The 17,426-nt window shown below is 49.4% G+C and overlaps 2 protein-coding genes across 2 annotated transcripts in view; both read right to left on the minus strand.

Moving 5' to 3' along the window:
* Nucleotides 1-13,658, minus strand: part of RAB18 (RAB18, member RAS oncogene family) — a 58,374-nt gene extending 44,716 nt beyond the window's left edge. The window contains exons 1-3 of the mRNA XM_073581737.1: nucleotides 13,433-13,658; nucleotides 7,264-7,319; nucleotides 5,586-5,647 (exon numbers count right to left, since the gene is read on the minus strand). Coding sequence (XP_073437838.1) covers nucleotides 5,586-5,647; nucleotides 7,264-7,319; nucleotides 13,433-13,500 — 186 coding nt within the window. The 5' untranslated portion in view covers nucleotides 13,501-13,658. The remainder of the gene's footprint in view (nucleotides 1-5,585; nucleotides 5,648-7,263; nucleotides 7,320-13,432) is intronic.
* Nucleotides 7,326-13,409, minus strand: LOC141095619 (uncharacterized). Its single transcript, XM_073581736.1, has 2 exons — nucleotides 10,596-13,409; nucleotides 7,326-10,504 (listed from the first exon to the last, which is right to left on the minus strand). The coding sequence occupies exon 1, from the start codon at nucleotides 12,753-12,755 to the stop codon at nucleotides 11,637-11,639; it is 1,119 nt and encodes a 372-aa protein (XP_073437837.1). The 5' UTR covers nucleotides 12,756-13,409; the 3' UTR covers nucleotides 7,326-10,504; nucleotides 10,596-11,636.
* Nucleotides 13,659-17,426: the final 3,768 nt, after the last annotated feature.

Consider the following 17,426-nt stretch of genomic DNA (forward strand, 5'->3'; position numbering starts at 1 on the left):
TGCTCCAGATCGTGTAGTTATCGATGAAGTAGACCATTCTGAAGAATCACTCATAGAGGAAAGGGAACTCACTGAAGATACTCCATGCATTTTGGGGGCTTTGGTATTAAATTTTCTCCAAAAATAGACACTCTTATTTGCAAAATCTTTAGTATCACGATGTAATTTAGAGGCCTGTATTTCATTTATTTTTTTGACACAAGTGTCAAGATTTTTCTCAATACGAGATTCATATTCAACGACCTTCTCAGATGGACATAATGCTTTGAAATTACGTTCAGCCTCATCAATCGATTTATCCAAGGCTACAATAAGCTTGGAATTCCATTCAATTAGTAGCTTCAAGAAAACAGAGGAGCAAACACCATATGCTTCTTCCCATCGACTGATAAAATCGTCATCATCGATTGGGAATGAGGGGGTAACCCTTACTCTCAGACCCCTGGGAATAATGTTATATGAAACATATTTCTCAAGGAAGGCCCTATTCCACCATATCCTCGTCCGTTTTAGTAACAGTTTCTCAATTTCAAGAATTTGGCTATCGAGTGTTTGATCCACAGGTGGCTGTGACTCGACTCCACCTGTCCCAAATACCTGGTCTATTTGTCCGAGCCAGGCCTTTTCTTTAGCTCGGAAATCCATATCCAAAACACCAAAAGAACCTGTGCATAACACAGTAAAATTAGTACATAACCATAGTAAGGATAACAATCCCATTAAAGTAGATATAAATATACCAATCCTTTACTATAAAAGTAGAAAAATAGGATTAAATAGAGGATATCTATACAAGGACTATCTTTGCAGGCTATTAATTTGTGTATTTTCTATATTGCCCTTTTTAGGATTATGTCTGTTATACTTCTATGCCATTGACTGACGCTCTCTCTGTACGCATGCGCACCGCTGTCTCCTTCACATCGGACGCCTCTCGGCATCTCCCACTGTGGCCAGTCACCATGGTGACGTCACATTGATGCCGCCGCCGCCCGCTGTCTTGGTTGCTGGGGTGACGCCTGCGTCATTATGAGTGGACGCGTCGTCGTGGCTGTTGTAGCTAGGTAGGAGCTTTGGCGTCCTTTGACACCTCATTGTGGGCAGTTACAATGATGACGCCGCCGTTGCCGCCGCCGCCCACTGCCTTGGTTGTCGGGGCAACGTTTGCGTCATCATTGGTGGACGCATCGGCGTGGTGATGTAAATAGGGGAGGAGCCCCGGCAGCGAGATGATGGTCATGTGACCAGCGCTGCCGATATCGTCACTTGCACCGGATTGGGTGCAAGTTGTGAGCCAGGGTGACTCACGTGATTCCACCAATGATGATGTTATTTCCATTGGACGACGCATAGATCATGATACGTTGCTAAATACAAAAACGGTAGTTTCTACTTATGTCAGCAGCGATTTTTATTAAAGAGATCTAATTTGGAGGTGTTTACTTATTTGCTGGCTCCTTACCCTAGATAGCCTGTTTACTAACACCCATATGAAGAGTCTGTTTTTAGAGGTTTGACGGCTTGTAGCCATGACAATGGACGCTATGGTTGGGTGGAACCTTGATACACTCGCACTATTGGTGATTGATCACATGGGTATGACCTTTGGACTGATTGGTTGACTCTGTCTTAAATACCCCTTACTTCCTCTTTCCCCTGTACCCCTTGAGAAAGGCCATTTGCCGAAACGTGCGTTGGGGGGGGGGGGGTATGCTGGAGAGGACCGCTATACACAACCATAACAGGTAATAAGTTTGTCATTGGACATTTGTTTATAATTTATATTTATGTACTTGTCCTGTTTGGCTGCACTACTACTTTTTCTAGGAACTGGCATTTTTTGGTTTTAATCATGTCATCTAGTTATATGCCTTGTATTGATGTTCCTATTAGGTCTCTTCACTCCATGCTTACCCTAATTGGTCGCTTGCACGCTGCCATGGTCAATTCATGACTCAATTTCCTGCCCTGTTTCCCTGTTTTTTTCTGAATAAACTTTTATATGTTTCATACATATTTAGTTGTTTGGATTTCTTTGATCGCTTGTTTTTTCTCCGTGATTTAATCCATTTTGCGATTATCCTTGTATAGATATCCTCTATTTAATCCTATTTTTCTACTTTTATAGTAAAGGATTGGTATATTTATATCTACTTTAATGGGATTGTTATCCTTACTATGGTTATGTACTTCTGTAATAGGCAGCCAGACGTGCTGAAAGAGTAGCAGTCGTCCGCCTACAAGTGGGGTGTCTTCCAGAGGGCATGAGTCAGGACGAGGGAAAAGTCTGAGGTTTTCCTCCTTTAGGTTTTGCCTGGCTTGCCAGTTCCTGTCCGGCCTCTGTGCCGCACGTGTGTTGTCCCTGCGGGGGGGAACGATTACGGTTTTGTGCTGGGTGTGAGACAGACCAGCCCGAAGAATTCCGAAAGGATCGGAAACGAGATTGATTACGCCTTTTAAACGTGCGTTTTGGTCTTAGTTGAGGGAGGGAAGTACTTTTGCCCCCGGTAGCATTGGATATCATTGTATCCAACTTTTCACCGAAAAGACGGCCACTGAAGTACGGGAGATTTGTTAGGGACTTTTTTGAGGCCGCATCCGCTTTCCATTCTCTTAGCCAGAGAATACGCCGGATTGTAATGGCGTTTGATGCTATTCCCGCTATTCCTCTTGCAGAGTCCAACGCTGCAAGGACCATGTAATCTGCCACCACTGCAATTTGCACCGCCTGGTCCGCCAGCTGAGGATTTGAAGCTTGAAGGCCCTTTTGCAATAGAGCAGCCCAAGCCATGATGGCCTTGGCTGCCCAAACTGAAGCAAATGCGGGAGCCAAAGAGGCACCTGCCGCTTCAAAGATTGAACGAGCCATGCGTTCGACTTGTCTGTCTGCCATGTCCTTGAGGGTTGAACTGTCCGGCAGCGAGAGAAGCGTTTGTGCTGCCAGCCTAGAGACTGGAGGGTCCACTTCAGGAGGATCTGTCCAATCCTTGGTGTCTTTCTGTGGAAAGGGGTATTTTGCTTCCAAATACTTGCGATTGGCGAATTTTTTCTCAGGCTGCGAAAAATGCTTAGAAATGATTTTTTGAAATTCCGGGTGATTAGGGAAGACCTTCGATGGTTTCTGAACACTTTCAAAGGAAATCTTGTGTTCTGGTGCTTCCGGGGTTGGATCTGAAATGTCCAGCACCCGAAGGATGGAAGAGACGATATCCTCAACTATCGCAGTATTGCTAGGGGGACAAGGGAGCAAAGCGTTCTCTGTTTCGTTATCTGAATTGGAGTCACATATGCCCTCTGAGTCCTGCGCATCGCTAAGGAGCTCCCTAGCGGGCGAACTAGAGCGGAGGTTTCCCGTGGTCTGGGATCGTTGTGGAGATCCGCATTGTCCTTCTCTATCAGGGGACGGCCTCGGTGACCTGAGGCCACTGTGTCTTTCCCTGGAGGGGGAAGACCTATTGCTATGTGAGGACGCAGCTGAACGCGACCTGTGGGTCCGCTTACGCCTCGAACTGTCGGAAGCGCCCTGATCAGGAGACCGGACGTCCCTTTGCTGGGTAACGTTCATAGCCGAGACATGACCCTGCAGAGCCTGCAGTAATGTGGAGGTCAGGTTATCTATAGACTGTGTCATAGACTGACATCTGAGTCGCCCATTCCGGCGCAGTAGCGGTCGCAGAAGCGTTGGTAGGGACTTCTTGGGGTTCTGATCCTGTTTTTTGGGTACAGTCCCGGCAGTGCGGGTACGTGCTGCCGCTGGGGAGAGTGGCCTTGCAGGCTGTGCAGACTGCATAAAAGCAGTCTTGCCTGGTTCTTTTCCTTGAGCCCGACATAGTACCTAGGCTGATTAGTGGAGGCCCTACAGGGGTATCTACGCAGAGGAAAGGAGGAGAGCGCTATATGGTATAGCAATTCACAGCTGAGTACCAAGGACCCAGCTGTGATCTTACCCCACCGGTGCTCCCCCTTAGGTCCAGCGCTGATAAATCCCACGTCCTGTGCCCCCCGGAGACTGCTGTGCTGCGTTCTTCCAGGTGCAGCAAGATGGCCACCGGATTCTGAGGTGGAGAGGGAAGGGAGCGGAGAGCTGGAAAAGGGCGCGCTGGGCCATGTAAAAGCGCGCCCCTCCTGCCTCGATCCGCCCCTTCTATGACACTGCAGTGTCATTTTCGTCATCCGGGGGGCGGGCCGGGGGGCGGAATGGGGCGGCGACTTCGGCTAGGCCAAAGCCGCGGACTAAATTTGAGGTCTCCTGCCCAGCAGGGCTCCAGGACGGCGCGGTCGTCCGCGGGGGGGGGTCGGATTTAAACCAGACCCCCCCAGAATGAAAGGAGGGCTGGCGATGGGGCCATATATGTGACTGGGGCCCTGTGGAGGGTCCCTTGTGGCGCCAGTGCTGCAGAGACCGGGGCGCAGGGAGCCCGGTCTCTGATAAGTGCCGTGCCTCTCTGCACCTCCCCTGGTCCCAAAAGGAGCCCACAGGTGGACTGGGGTCCCTGGTGCCTGGTACAGGCCCTACCTGCGGTGTCAACCTAATACCCCCAGAGGGGGGATTAGGGAGGGTGCTGCTGTCACCGTCAGGGGGCTTCATCGTCGCCTCGACCTCGACCCAGAGCCGGACGGAACTGAGGAAGGAGGGGGGTCTCGACCTCGAACCAGTACCCGAGGGACTGGTGAGGGAGCGACATGGGGAATAGCCACCTCGACCGGGTACCCCTAATAGGGGACCGAGGAGGTAGCCATGCCGGGAGTCTCGCTGGAGACCCTCTTTTCTTCATCTGTAGTCCTTCGGAAAAAAATCCAGGAAAAAGACGGAGTGTAAAAAAAAAACAAAAAAAACAAAAAAAAAAAAAAAACTTAGGTGTGCCTCCTGCGACACTAAGCAAAAACTGGAGAAGGCTGACGCCGTCCAGGGGTGTATACTGCAGAGGAGGAGCCAAAGTTAATCTTTTTCAGATTATGCATAGTGTCGCCTCCTAGTGGACAGCAGCATAACACCCATGGTTCTGTGTCCCCCAATAAGGCGACAAAGTAAACCAGTTTATCATTAAGTGAAAGTAGAACATCATTGATCCAGGATCCAACACGTTTCAGTCCCCTACGAGAACAAATATCTGTGCTAGCCATCCCGCACACAAGACTCTGCTCTGCTTGCACGGCTCCTGTACTCATTGTGCAGTTTTCACTACATGTGAAGCAAAAATGGGCATCGACCCTCAAGATAAAGATGTGCCCAAGGAAATGCGAAGTTAACAGTGCAGTGCATGATGACGTCCGATGTTACTTAGCGTGCTTTGTATGGCAGCCGTGTTCCATGTAAAAAGCCTACTAGTAATTTTTAGGTGTAACATGTTAGTAGGATTCATTACTACAATTTGCAACTATCAACAGTGTCTGATACCAATGTAGGATGGCGTGTGGCACACCCAGCCTTGTACTAACCGCAGAGGAATGAGGTCTCAGGAGCCTGACCACAAAATATGTCATCCAGGCACATCTAGACAAGATGTACACAGTATGCCTGTCATCGCTGTACTGCCTACATATGAGGGCCGTGTAGATAACATTGCGGGTGCTCTCATACGTACCCATATAGCAAGCTTTGCCTTGTTACCGTCCACAGAAATGGTTTTCACCTTGAAGTCGACACCTGAAAAACAAATCAGTCACTTGATCTACTGCACGTGAAAAGGTATAGAGTCTTCTGTACAATAAATGGTTAAACTGCTGCTATCTTATTAAGGGACAAGTCAGGTCATGCATCGCTGCGAGGGATGACATCAGCCTGCGGAGGAACAGAAGAGGATGAAGATGTTGTGTGTGCAAAGACTAATCAGACCCGGAAGGTCGACACCGCAGCACCTTCCATTTCTGAAAGAGTCTGAAAGAACAAAAGTGTGCACCGGCATCTGCTACCAATTGATTGGCTAGGATGGGTAAATTTGCATATATCGCATCAAGGATTGTGAGCCCCAATTAGTTAATGCAGATAAGCATCTTAAAAGTGTTGTCAAACGGTAAAAAAAATACCTTACACACACAGCGGCCCAAATCTCAAGATGTCTGCAGCAGAGCCGTCAGTCCTGTGTAAGAAGGGGGATGGCTTTCCCATTCCAATAGCTAATCTAGCCCCTCTCTCTGTCATAGCTGTTGTATAGACAGAGAGAAGGCTGACTGAGCTATTGAAATGAGAAAGTCAGCCAGCCCCTTTCATACAGGTGTTTGATGACATGCTGCTCACTCCTATGTCACAACCAAATCAAAGAGTGGCGCTGCCGGGAGGGGCGTCAATATCCAGATATCAGGACATCTTTTTTAAAAGGAATCGGTCATGTAAAAATAAACACTATCAACCTGCAAGTCAATAGAGTTCTGAAGTTGCCTGGTGCCCACATCGAGAGCCCCACTGCCGGGAGGAAATGTATCCCCCCCAGGCAGCCTCGGACTTTCAGACATAGAAGTGCATAGAAATACACACCCGGCCCTATGACTGACAGCCCAGGGCTGCTGCCAGGAATAAAGTTCAATTCTTACTGGCAGTGGGGCTTTCAGTGCTAGCGCCTTAACATTATTAACCTGCACATTCACTCCATATGAGCATATTAATGGTGATTTTTTTTTTTTTTTTACATGTCAGGTTACCTGTAGATGAAGTATATTGTGTATGGATCTCAATAGCCAGCCCACCCATCGAGTCTCCTGAGCCAAGCGTTCTATATAAGACTAGGAGATAAAAAATCTCTGGCCCGGAAACCCAGCGGTTTAGTCAGTTATTGCGATCTGACTGCTGTAAGCGTTTCATGGACGTGTTAAACTGGACTAAGTTGTAGAGATGACTATGTTATACACCTTTACTGATGGAACGGAGCAGGTTGCCGCTGATTAGCGGCTGCTTATTGGCAGGAGTAGTTACACGACACAATGCATCAGGAGACTGCGTGCCAAACTGGGAGGACAGTGGCGCCAGTCTGGCACGTACGTATGAAACTTTCATTTTTGTTCAGTAAACTTGTGCTATTAAAGCAAACCTGTCACCAGGTTTGACTGCGATAAGACCACCACTGAGGGGGACTATATGCCAGTGCTGAAAGGTGGTGGTCTAATCTCGTGTCGGTCAACCCTGGAGACAGGTTCCCTTTAAGAAGGGGATGTCTGATAATGGATAACCCCTTTACATCCAGTATCTGAAGGGACAGAAGCTACTCTAAAGATTATGGACAAGGCTAGTGATGTTTCCAAATGAACGGTTACAAAGCAGATACTCACCAATGGTAGCAGCAAGTTCAGGGTCAAATGTATCATCTGTAAACCTCAGCAGAAGGCTGGAAAACAAGAGACATGATGAGAATATTATAGGCCAATATAAAGAGATTCATTTAGCAAAACAACGTGGAGCCGTCAGCTGAGCCCTAACCCACATTTACTGCATGGAGCAGGTTTGGGATCTAGCGCCGAACACAGAAAATTAACCATTAAGATGCCGCTGTCAATTGTGATTGAGCAGCATTTAGTAAGTCATGACCACGAGAGGAGGAAGGGGGTCATTGATGTGTTGTATGGGTAGCCAGGGTTCACTGAAGGCTCCCATGGCTGCTGTATTCGTACATCTATGAAGCCAAGTCTATGGCTGGGCTTCACAGGAGACTTGATAGTGATTGCAGCGTATTGTAAAGGGAATGACACAATCACACATTCATGACCCTTGCCCCCCAAATGGTAAAATTTTAACTTTTAGGATTGCATCAAGTGGCACTAGAGTCCCTGATCCCTACCTCGCTGAAGAGGCTATATGAACTCGAAAAAAAAAAAATCTGGACAAAGGAGTTAAAATATTTGGCTGTAACAGAAGCAAGTTTGCTCGCTAAAGGGCAGGAGAGCGGTACAGGGGGCGGAGAGCTGGAAAAGGGCGCGCTGGGCCATGTAAAAGCGCGCCCCTCCTGCCTCGATCCACCCCTTCTATGACACTGCAGTGTCATTTTCGTCATCCGGGGGGCGGGAATGGGGCGGCGACTTCGGCTAGGCCGAAGCCGCGGCCTAAATTTGAGGTCTCCTGCCCAGCAGGGCTCCAGGACGGCGCGGTCGTCCGCGGGGGGGGGGGTCGGATTTAAACCAGACCCCCCCAGAATGAAAGGAGGGCTGGCGGTGGGGCCATATATGTGACTGGGGCCCTGTGGAGGGTCCCTTGTGGCGCCAGTGCTGCAGAGACCGGGGCGCAGGGAGCACAAAAAGTGCAAAATGCATAGAAATTAATGGGAAGCTTATTTTTAGCTGTTTTATTGGAAAAAAACGCTAAAATACCGCTAAAAAACGCTGTGTGTGAACACAGCCTTAAGGCTATGGAAGGTTTGGAAACAAGCGAGTGAGCCGCATCGGCCTCTGCCCTGCCATTTATAGGACTGAACATGACAACGTGCAGGGAGAATTCACTGTAATCGCAGACTATTGCGCCACCTCGGCCGTGCTGGCAATTTATATATATATATAGATCGCACTTTGGAATAATATGCCAGATGTGCGGTGAAAGGACAGACGGATCTAGATGAACTTTTCTCTGCAAATGCAGTACAAAGGTGTCAGAAGAAGAGACACTGAGCTCTGTAATAGTAACAGCCGAGGCTGGAAACGGGGATTACAGTATATAAGCATTGGAGGCCACTAACTATAGACTACAATGGAAATCACAGCTTGTAGGCTCCTTATAAAAGACGAGAGAGACTCACGGTGAGCGGCTGGATCCGACCGCTCGGAAATAATACTAATTATCACGTCCTTTTATAGGTTAACTGTTATTAGGGATTATATACTTCCGTAAAGAGAATTCTCCAAGAAGATTGGCAGGTGACTAAGTAGTGCGGGACTCTCGGCTAAATCATGGCTGCCACCAGGCGCACAAGGAGAAGATATTGGTATGTTGCCCAATAAGTTTTGATAATTTAAAGGTTATTCCCTTGATGCCCTTTACAAGGCTAAATCCATCCAGGTGCCAACCAGTCTCCCCGCTGTGGCTCACAGATGGGGGTCTCACGCACCGGCAGACAGCGGTAAGGAACCCATGAGATCAGCACTAGGATCCCACCCATTCATGGTCATGTGAGGGTCACAAGGCTGGCTGATACACGCTCCAGAAAAAAAGCCAAAAGGTAAATGACCTTATGCATTGCTGGATGCAAGATTACAGGAGTTTCACGACTACCCTCCCTTATACTCGTAGCTTTGTGAATCGCCTGGCCCCCCTTGCAGGGTTTATTCCCAGCAGGTATGATTCTGTAGACACTAGTAATGACATGTGCCAGACAGCTGTATGTGTGACATCGCCGTCACATGGTGGATCACATACCAAGTAATCACTGCTAACAGTCGCTATCCAGAGAGTCTATTCATACCAGGCTGTGAAGGTTCCTAGTAATAGACTCCCACCGCTGCCAAGATGTGAGATACCGGACCCCCACATCAGCACTCGGCAGCCTGAACCACAAGTAGCCGCACCAAGAGATACAAAGAAAAAAGATACAAGGAGGCTGAAAACTTCATCTATAAAGAACTCATTGAGGATACCTACAAGGCGGCACAAATCCATCCTGTGATATCTAGTGGCTGCACTGACTACGTGGAATTATGCTTCTCACTTTTCATCAACTGCACTGTGCACAATATAGACAAGCGCAGATTAATGGGGGCTTCCACTGAAGGCTTATATAATGGGCCCCCAAAGTTTGACTGGTGGAGTGACAACCTTCAGGTTCCCCCCAGAAGCACTCTAGATCAACGCTGCTACACCGGGAGATTTCATCACCTAATGTGTAATGGAGGCCTCTGGACTCTCCCTAAGGCTTTATTCACACATTAGTATTGTTGATCAGTATTTATATGTCAAAAACAGGAGCGTCTCCAAAGCAGAACAGGTGTCAGTCTTTAAATTATACTTTTCATTGGTTAGTTCCACGCCTGGTTTTGGCATACAGTGATGCAAAATACCGACTAGTGATGAGCGAACGCGCTGTGATGAGGTGTTATCTGAGCATGCTCGGGTGCTAAAACAGCGTCTTCGGCGTGCTCGATAAATATATTCGAGTCCCCGCGGCTGCATGTCTCGCAGCTGTTCAACAGCAAAGCAACACATGCAGGGATTGGCTAACAAACAGGTAATCCCCGCATGTGTTGCGGCTGTCGGACAGCAGTGAGATATGCAGGCACTGAGACTCAAACATATTTCGAGCACGCCGGTTAGCACACGAGCATGCCCGGATAACACCTCATCAGAGCACGTTCGCTCATCACTAGTACTGACCAAACATTGACCTGTGAATCTGGCAGAAACCCAGATGGCAGGAAAGAAGGATTCGTCCATTTCATTTTAACACGCTGACCCTTTTGCTCCCAAGAATGTCGCTGTCGCACACCCCTGACCGCAGGTGAACTCCCCCCATTCAGAATACCTGTGCGCATAGACGTGTAGAAGAAGGAGCAGGAGGAATCGCCGTCACCCGAATGGGTATTGGGCCGAGAGCTATAGATGGAGAGAAAAGCAAAGATTACAGTGCTCAATATTGATGGCTTCCACCTAATGCTTTGCTTCACAAGGATCAGTCAATGGCCACCTCCTCCGGCCTCGTTGGTATCTTCGATTAATTCCTTTTGATGAGTAGGTCTGTCTTTACCATTATAGGACTGATTTTCTTGTATAAAAAACTCCTGCTCCAATGAGCAAACTTAGATCAAAGAGACAAGTCACCATTTTTGGTGGGGACACACCATGTGTTTCAGACAATGGAATTCCAAATAAAAGCTATAAGCTCTAGCGAGTACATGTTCTGTGAAAAACACGGAAAGGACATGAACGGAAAACACAGACATCCAAAGGAGGCCATTGTACGCAAGATGTGAGGGCCGGTGGGGGCGCAAGATGTGAGGGCCGGTGGGGGCACTGACGCCGCATCTCCCATGTAAGTTGGGACAAATTTACAGAACACTGCAATGAATGATCTTACCAAGATAATACTATCACAATAGTATAAAGGGCACGGAGCCCATGTTCCCACCATGTCAAGTACCCTGGACCCTTCACAAATGATGAATCTTCTAGGAGGCCGGTCTATTACCCTAAATAGGTGCAAGAAACCTGGAAATTTCGGTAGGATTGGCGCCATCAGACATGTTGGATTTCATGCCCGATCCTTTGTTCTTATGAATTGATGCTGGAAATGTCTCACATATTTACTCCCTTCTCCCCATTCTGAACACAGAAGAAGAAATAATGGATATTAGTGATGAGCGAACGTGCTTGGATGAGGTGTTATCTGAGCAAACAGCGGCAAGACATGCAGGTGCGATGACTCGGATATATTTTTCGAACTCGCCAAAGACACTCGGTTAGCACCCGAGCATGCTCAGATAACACCTTATCCCAAACTTGAAAATATAAATTCTATGGTGACCTCATCCTATTGTTTGTGCTCCTGAAAGAAGCACTGGCCGGTGTCTGCTGGCTGATTATGTCTCTCCCACCATGTGCTCACGCCAGCTTTCCCATAAAGGCATATGGTAATGGTGGGGACATCAGTAATCTTATGTCTGGGGGGGGGGGTCTCATTCACATGATAAGTTATTTCTGTGTACAAGAAAAAAAACAGAACGTTTTTTCATCTGTCCGCTGATCCAATTTTCATCCAAGGGGCCCGGGCAGGGGAGTGTGAAGGGTTGGCCGCAAGGAGCCCGGGTGGGAGTGTGCGTGAAGAGGTGGCCGCAAGGAGCCCGGGTGGGAGTGCGCGAGAAAGGGGTGGCCGTAAAGAGCCCGGGCGGGTGGGGTATGTGTGTGAAGGGGTGGCCGCAAGGAGCCCGGGTGGGAGTGCGCGAGAAAGGGGTGGCCGCAAGGAGCCCGGGTGGGAGTGCGCGAGAAAGGGGTGGCCGCAAGGAGCCCGGGTGGGAGTGCGCGAGAAAGGGGTGGCCGCAAGGAGCCCGGGTGGGAGTGCGCGAGAAAGGGGTGGCCGCAAGGAGCCCGGGCGGGTGGGGTATGTGTGTGAAGGGGTGGCCGCAAGGAGCCCGGGTGGGAGTGTGCATGAAGGGGTGGCCGCAAGGAGCCCGGGTGGGAGTGTGCGAGAAAGGGGTGGCCGTAAAGAGCCTGGGCGGGTGGGGTATGTGTGCTGGAAGGGGTGGCCGCAAGGAGCCCGGGTGGGGTATGTGTGCTGGAAGGGGTGGCCGCAAGGAGCCCGGGTGGGAGTGTGCAGGAAGGGGTGGCCGCAAGGAGCCCGGGTGGGAGTGTGCAGGAAGGGGTGGCCGCAAGGAGCCCGGGTGGGAGTGTGCAGGAAGGGGTGGCCGCAAGGAGCCCGGGTGGGAGTGTGCTGGAAGGGGTGGCCGCAAGGAGCCCGGGTGGGAGTGTGCGAGAAAGGGGTGGCCGTAAAGAGCCTGGGCGGGTGGGGTATGTGTGCTGGAAGGGGTGGCCGCAAGGAGCCCGGGTGGGGTATGTGTGCTGGAAGGGGTGGCCGCAAGGAGCCCGGGTGGGAGTGTGCTGGAAGGGGTGGCCGCAAGGAGCCCGGGTGGGAGTGTGCTGGAAGGGGTGGCCGCAAGGAGCCCGGGTGGGAGTGTGCTGGAAGGGGTGGCCGCAAGGAGCCCGGGCGGGTGGGAGTGTGCTGGAAGGGGTGGCCGCAAGGAGCCCGGGCGGGTGGGAGTGTGCTGGAAGGGGTGGCCACAAAGAGACAAGGAGTCCGGGTGGGAGTGTGCGTGAAGGGGTGGCCGCAAGGAGCCCGGGTGGGAGTGTGCATGAAAGGGTGGCCGCAAGGAGCCCGGGCGGGTGGGGTGTGCGTGAAGGGGTGGCCACAAAGAGACAAGGAGCCCGGGTGGGAGTGTGCGTGTGAAGGGGTGGCCGCAAGGAGCCCGGGTGGGGTATGCGTGTGAAGGGGTGGCCGCAAGGAGCCCGGGTGGGGTATGCGTGTGAAGGGGTGGCCGCAAGGAGCCCGGGTGGGGTATGCGTGTGAAGGGGTGGCCGAAAGGAGTCCGGGTGGGGTATGCGTGTGAAGGGGTGGCCGCAAGGAGTCCGGGCCCGGGGGCGGAGCAAGGGCAGCAAATGATGATGTCACTTCCTACAATGAAAATTCAGCTAAGAGGGGTATTTACATAGGACTGCAGGTGGAATAAACGCATTGCTAGGTCTCTGGCCATCGCCACAGGGGCAAATAAGACATCCAGCTCTGCTGCATCCTGGTATTAATACCTAATTAAATCATTCCCCCCCCCTCCGCCAATAAACTGAGGGGCACAGAGTGCTGGTACCTGCAAAATCAAGAAAGTACAACTTGGGGAACTACAACTCCAGCGTACTTTGGCAGTCTGGGACTTGTAGTCCCCCTGCAGCTAAGCAGTGCGCGCGCGCACACCGCTGACAGATGTCCCAGTGACCAGGCCCCAGTCCTCGCTGACCCCCTGTGACGCCTCTCCTCACCTGGACTTGCCCACCCCGCTCTCCCCGATGATCAGGATCTTCAGGGTGGTCAGTATATCTTCCTCCATCCTGGGGCCTCCGCCGCTCCGGCTCTGCACAGCACAACACTGCGCGCTCCCGCCGCACTCTTTACCCTGTGAGCGTCCACGAGAAACAGGAGTCCGCACAAGAACAGCTGACGGAAGCGCGCTCCCGGCCAAAGAACTTCCGGAGTTCTCCTCCCCCTTGCGTGCGCGCTCACGTCACGGCAGCTGCGTCACTGACTCCGCGTCGCTGCTGCGGCTTAGAACCCGGAGTCATCGCTTCCGGGAACAGTGCCCTTGCTCGTGTTTGGCGCTAGGTGGCGCACGGTGCACGCAGGGCAGGCCAGGTATAAAGCCTGCGCTGCTATGGAGATGGCAGTGTGACTGTGAAGAGGGGCGCCGCTCACAGGCGGAGAGGGGGAAGGGAAACGCGTGGCTCCCCTCATACAAAACGCAGTGGATTTACTGAATTTATTTTATAATCAGTCTTGCTACTTTATTAGGATTTATAAAGAAGCCTTTGTGAAAACAAAAACACCACATACTATACTCTACCTTTTGAAACCTTCCTGACCTTTCCCGCCAATACCCTCACACCAATATAACAAAATTACACATATAAACAGTGCTCATTGTACCAAACAATAAGGCTGTGTTCACACGGTGCTTTTTGGTGCGTTTTCGCAGCGGTTTTTCCGTGTGGATATTGGCCAAAAACGCTATGGAAGCCTTATGCTGGGTAATTCGGTGAGAATCCTGAAGTGTTGTGCACATGGGTGGCAGTGGCGTAGCAACTGTTTGTGGCGCCCGGGGCGGTCGAAAAATTTGCCGCCCCTTTGGTCGTTGCTATAGCTGACTCCCAAGTAGACTACTGCCAGGTGTGTATATAGCTTCTATAGGTGGCTCCCAGGTGAGTATATAGGGGTATATAGCATATATAGGTGTTCTCAGGGGTGTATACTTGTATATAGTTTCGATAGGTGGCTTCCAGGTGTATACAGGTGTATATAGCTTCTATATAAGGCTCACTGGTGCCCTCCATGACTTGCGTACATGACTGGCTTACAAGACTGACATAAATGATTCGTACACATGACTGGCGTAAATGACTGGCATACATGTCTGTCTTTCATGACTGTCTTTCATGATGGGCCCACATGACTGGCGTACTTCTGGCATACATGATTGTCATACATGACTGGCTTACATGACTGGCGTACATGACATGACTGGCGTACATGATATGACTGGCGTACATGACATGACTGGCGTACATGATATGACTGGCTTACATGACATGACATGACTGGCTAAGGCTACTTTCACACATCAGGTTTTCGGCGTCAGGCGCGATCCGTCGTCGTGCCGGAACGCCGGATCCGTCAAATGTTTAGTAAAACCGGATGTGACGGATCCGGTTTTCTGCCGGATCCGTCTTTTTCTTGACAGACAAAACCGGATCCGTCTCATCCGGTTCATCCGTTTTTCTATCCGTTTTTCGACGGATTACGCCGGATCCGGTTTTTAAAATTGACCCTTGTGGCCTTCCGAACGGGATTGGCTACTGGAAAACTATATATAGCGTGTTCCTACAGCCCTTCTTTGACAGGTTGTAGAGGAGAAAGTGCAGGTTGGAGAGAAGAGCAAGTTACTGGCGAAGATGGATGTTGTCATTGGAAATATTTTGAAGAATTTGGCGGATTTTACAGCGGAGGCAAATCGTTTGAGGGTGATTGTTCTGGAGAAGGAGAGAGCGAGACAGCAGCGCATCAGGCATCGTAGACGACGTTTGTGGATCCACCCCATCACAGCCAAGAGAATGACGCGTGGGGTCTATTCTACACTATGCATGGACCTTCGACGAAACACGGATAAATTTTTTGGATATGTTAGGATGAAAATGGAGAATTTTGATTACTTGGTGGAGCGCATTGCACACCTCATAAGAAAAGCGGACACCTATTGCCGCTTCTCAGTTTCACCCGCAGAGCGTCTGATGGTGACTTTAAGGTAAGCCACATTTATTGGATGTGATCGCATCAGAGCACACTTTCACTGCAATCTTGTTGGTGGTAATTTGTATCTCCAAGTGTTATAGCTCAGTTTTGGTATGTAATGCTGTGATTTAAAACTAATTTATTGTTTGTTAATTCCCCACAGATTTCTTGCAACTGGAGAATCCCTTTCGTCACTGCATTTCCAGTACAGACTCGGGATTTCCACCATATCTGGAATTGTGAAGTACACATGCCGTGCACTGTGGGACTCCTTAGCTGAAGAGTTTTTACCAGAGCCCACAACAGAGAGGTGGATTGAAATTGCTGACAAGTTTCAACAGATATGTCAGTTTCCAAACTGCTTGGGCGCTGTGGACGGGAAACATATCCGCATTGTAAAGCCAGCTGGATCGGAATATTTCAATTACAAGAAATATTTTTCAATTGTCCTCATGGCCATCGCTGACGCGGAATACAAATTTATTGCGGTTGATATTGGGGCCTATGGCCGCTCCAATGACTCTCAAGTTTTCAAACTTTCTGCCATGGGGCGTAAACTGTATGGAAACACCTTCCAGTTCCCACCACCTAGACTGCTGCCGCAAACATCTGGTCCACCTATGCCATTTGTCTGTGTAGGGGATGAAGCCTTCCAGCTGTCAGAACACCTTTTGAAACCGTACTCTAGCAGAGGATTGACAAGACCAAAACGCATTTTTAATTACCGCCTCACAAGAGCAAGAAGAATGGTTGAATGTACCTTTGGTATTCTGACAGCCAAATGGCGGGTCCTATTGACTGCGATCAACCTCAAGACAGAAACTGTGGACGAGGTGATCAAAGCGTGCGTGGTACTCCACAATTTTGTTATCTGCAAGGAACCCATTTCCATTGAGGACACCTCTGAAGAAACCACCTTGCAAGATTACCATGACATTACCACTAGAAGTTCTGTGACGGTTTCAGTAATGAGGGACAATTTTGCACTATACTTTATGTCACCTCAAGGCAGAGTACACTGGCAGGATGACAGAGTGTGAAAGATTTGTGCCCAACCAAACTTGTGTACCTTCTGTACCAACAGTATATACCTTTGCCAACCAAAGTTGGCTATCTTGTCATGGTCTCTATTTTTAGCTTTAGGCCACAGGTGTGTACCTGGTTGTGTTTTATGCAAAGTATTTCACCTTTTAACAAAAGTTGTGTACATTGTTAGGAAATCACCAACAATAAACACAACTTTTTAGGTGAAATACTTTGCTTCAAACACAACCAGGAACACAACTGTGGCAAAAAGCTAAAATTTACCCACAGTTATATACCTAGTTTTGAATACCATTTCACCTTTTAAATACCCTGTATTTAACCTTTTTCGCCGCAGAAAGAAATGACAGACAACCAGTGTAAAATAATTTAACTTTTATTGAAAAATGTTTTTTTTAGTAAACTTTTTTAAAATTTTAATAAACATGTTTAATAAAAATTTGAAACTATAAAACTGAAACCATAAAACTGGTCATTTTTATTTAAATACACACATTATAATTCTGTGTAGTGTGTGGTGGAAATACTGCTGTAGGGGCTGCGGGACACTTCGACACTGGGAGTGTGGAGAGAGGACTGGGATTGTGGTGGGGAAGGAACAGTTAGAGGTGAAGGTGTGGAAAAAACTACAGAATGGGTGGACATGTGGGAAGCAGAAGAGGTGGTGGGTGGTGGAGTGGAGGGTTGGGCAGGGACTGTAGGAGCAGATGATGTTGATGGCAAGTTGTATGGGGAAGGAGTTTGGTACGGGGCAGGTTGCTGGAAGTGGGGAGATGTCTGGTACGGGGCAGGTTGCTGGAAGTGGGGAGATGTCTGGTACGGGGCAGGTTGCTGGAAGTGGGGAGATGTCTGGTACTGGGGAGGTTGCTGGTACTGGTGAGGTTGCTGGTGCTGGGGAGGTGGATGGTGCTGGGGAGGTGGATGGTGCTG

This window comes from Dendrobates tinctorius, unplaced genomic scaffold, assembly GCF_039654945.1.
Source record: "Dendrobates tinctorius isolate UK_male_01 unplaced genomic scaffold, ASM3965494v1 ptg000070l, whole genome shotgun sequence".
Lineage (NCBI taxonomy): Eukaryota > Metazoa > Chordata > Amphibia > Anura > Dendrobatidae > Dendrobates > Dendrobates tinctorius.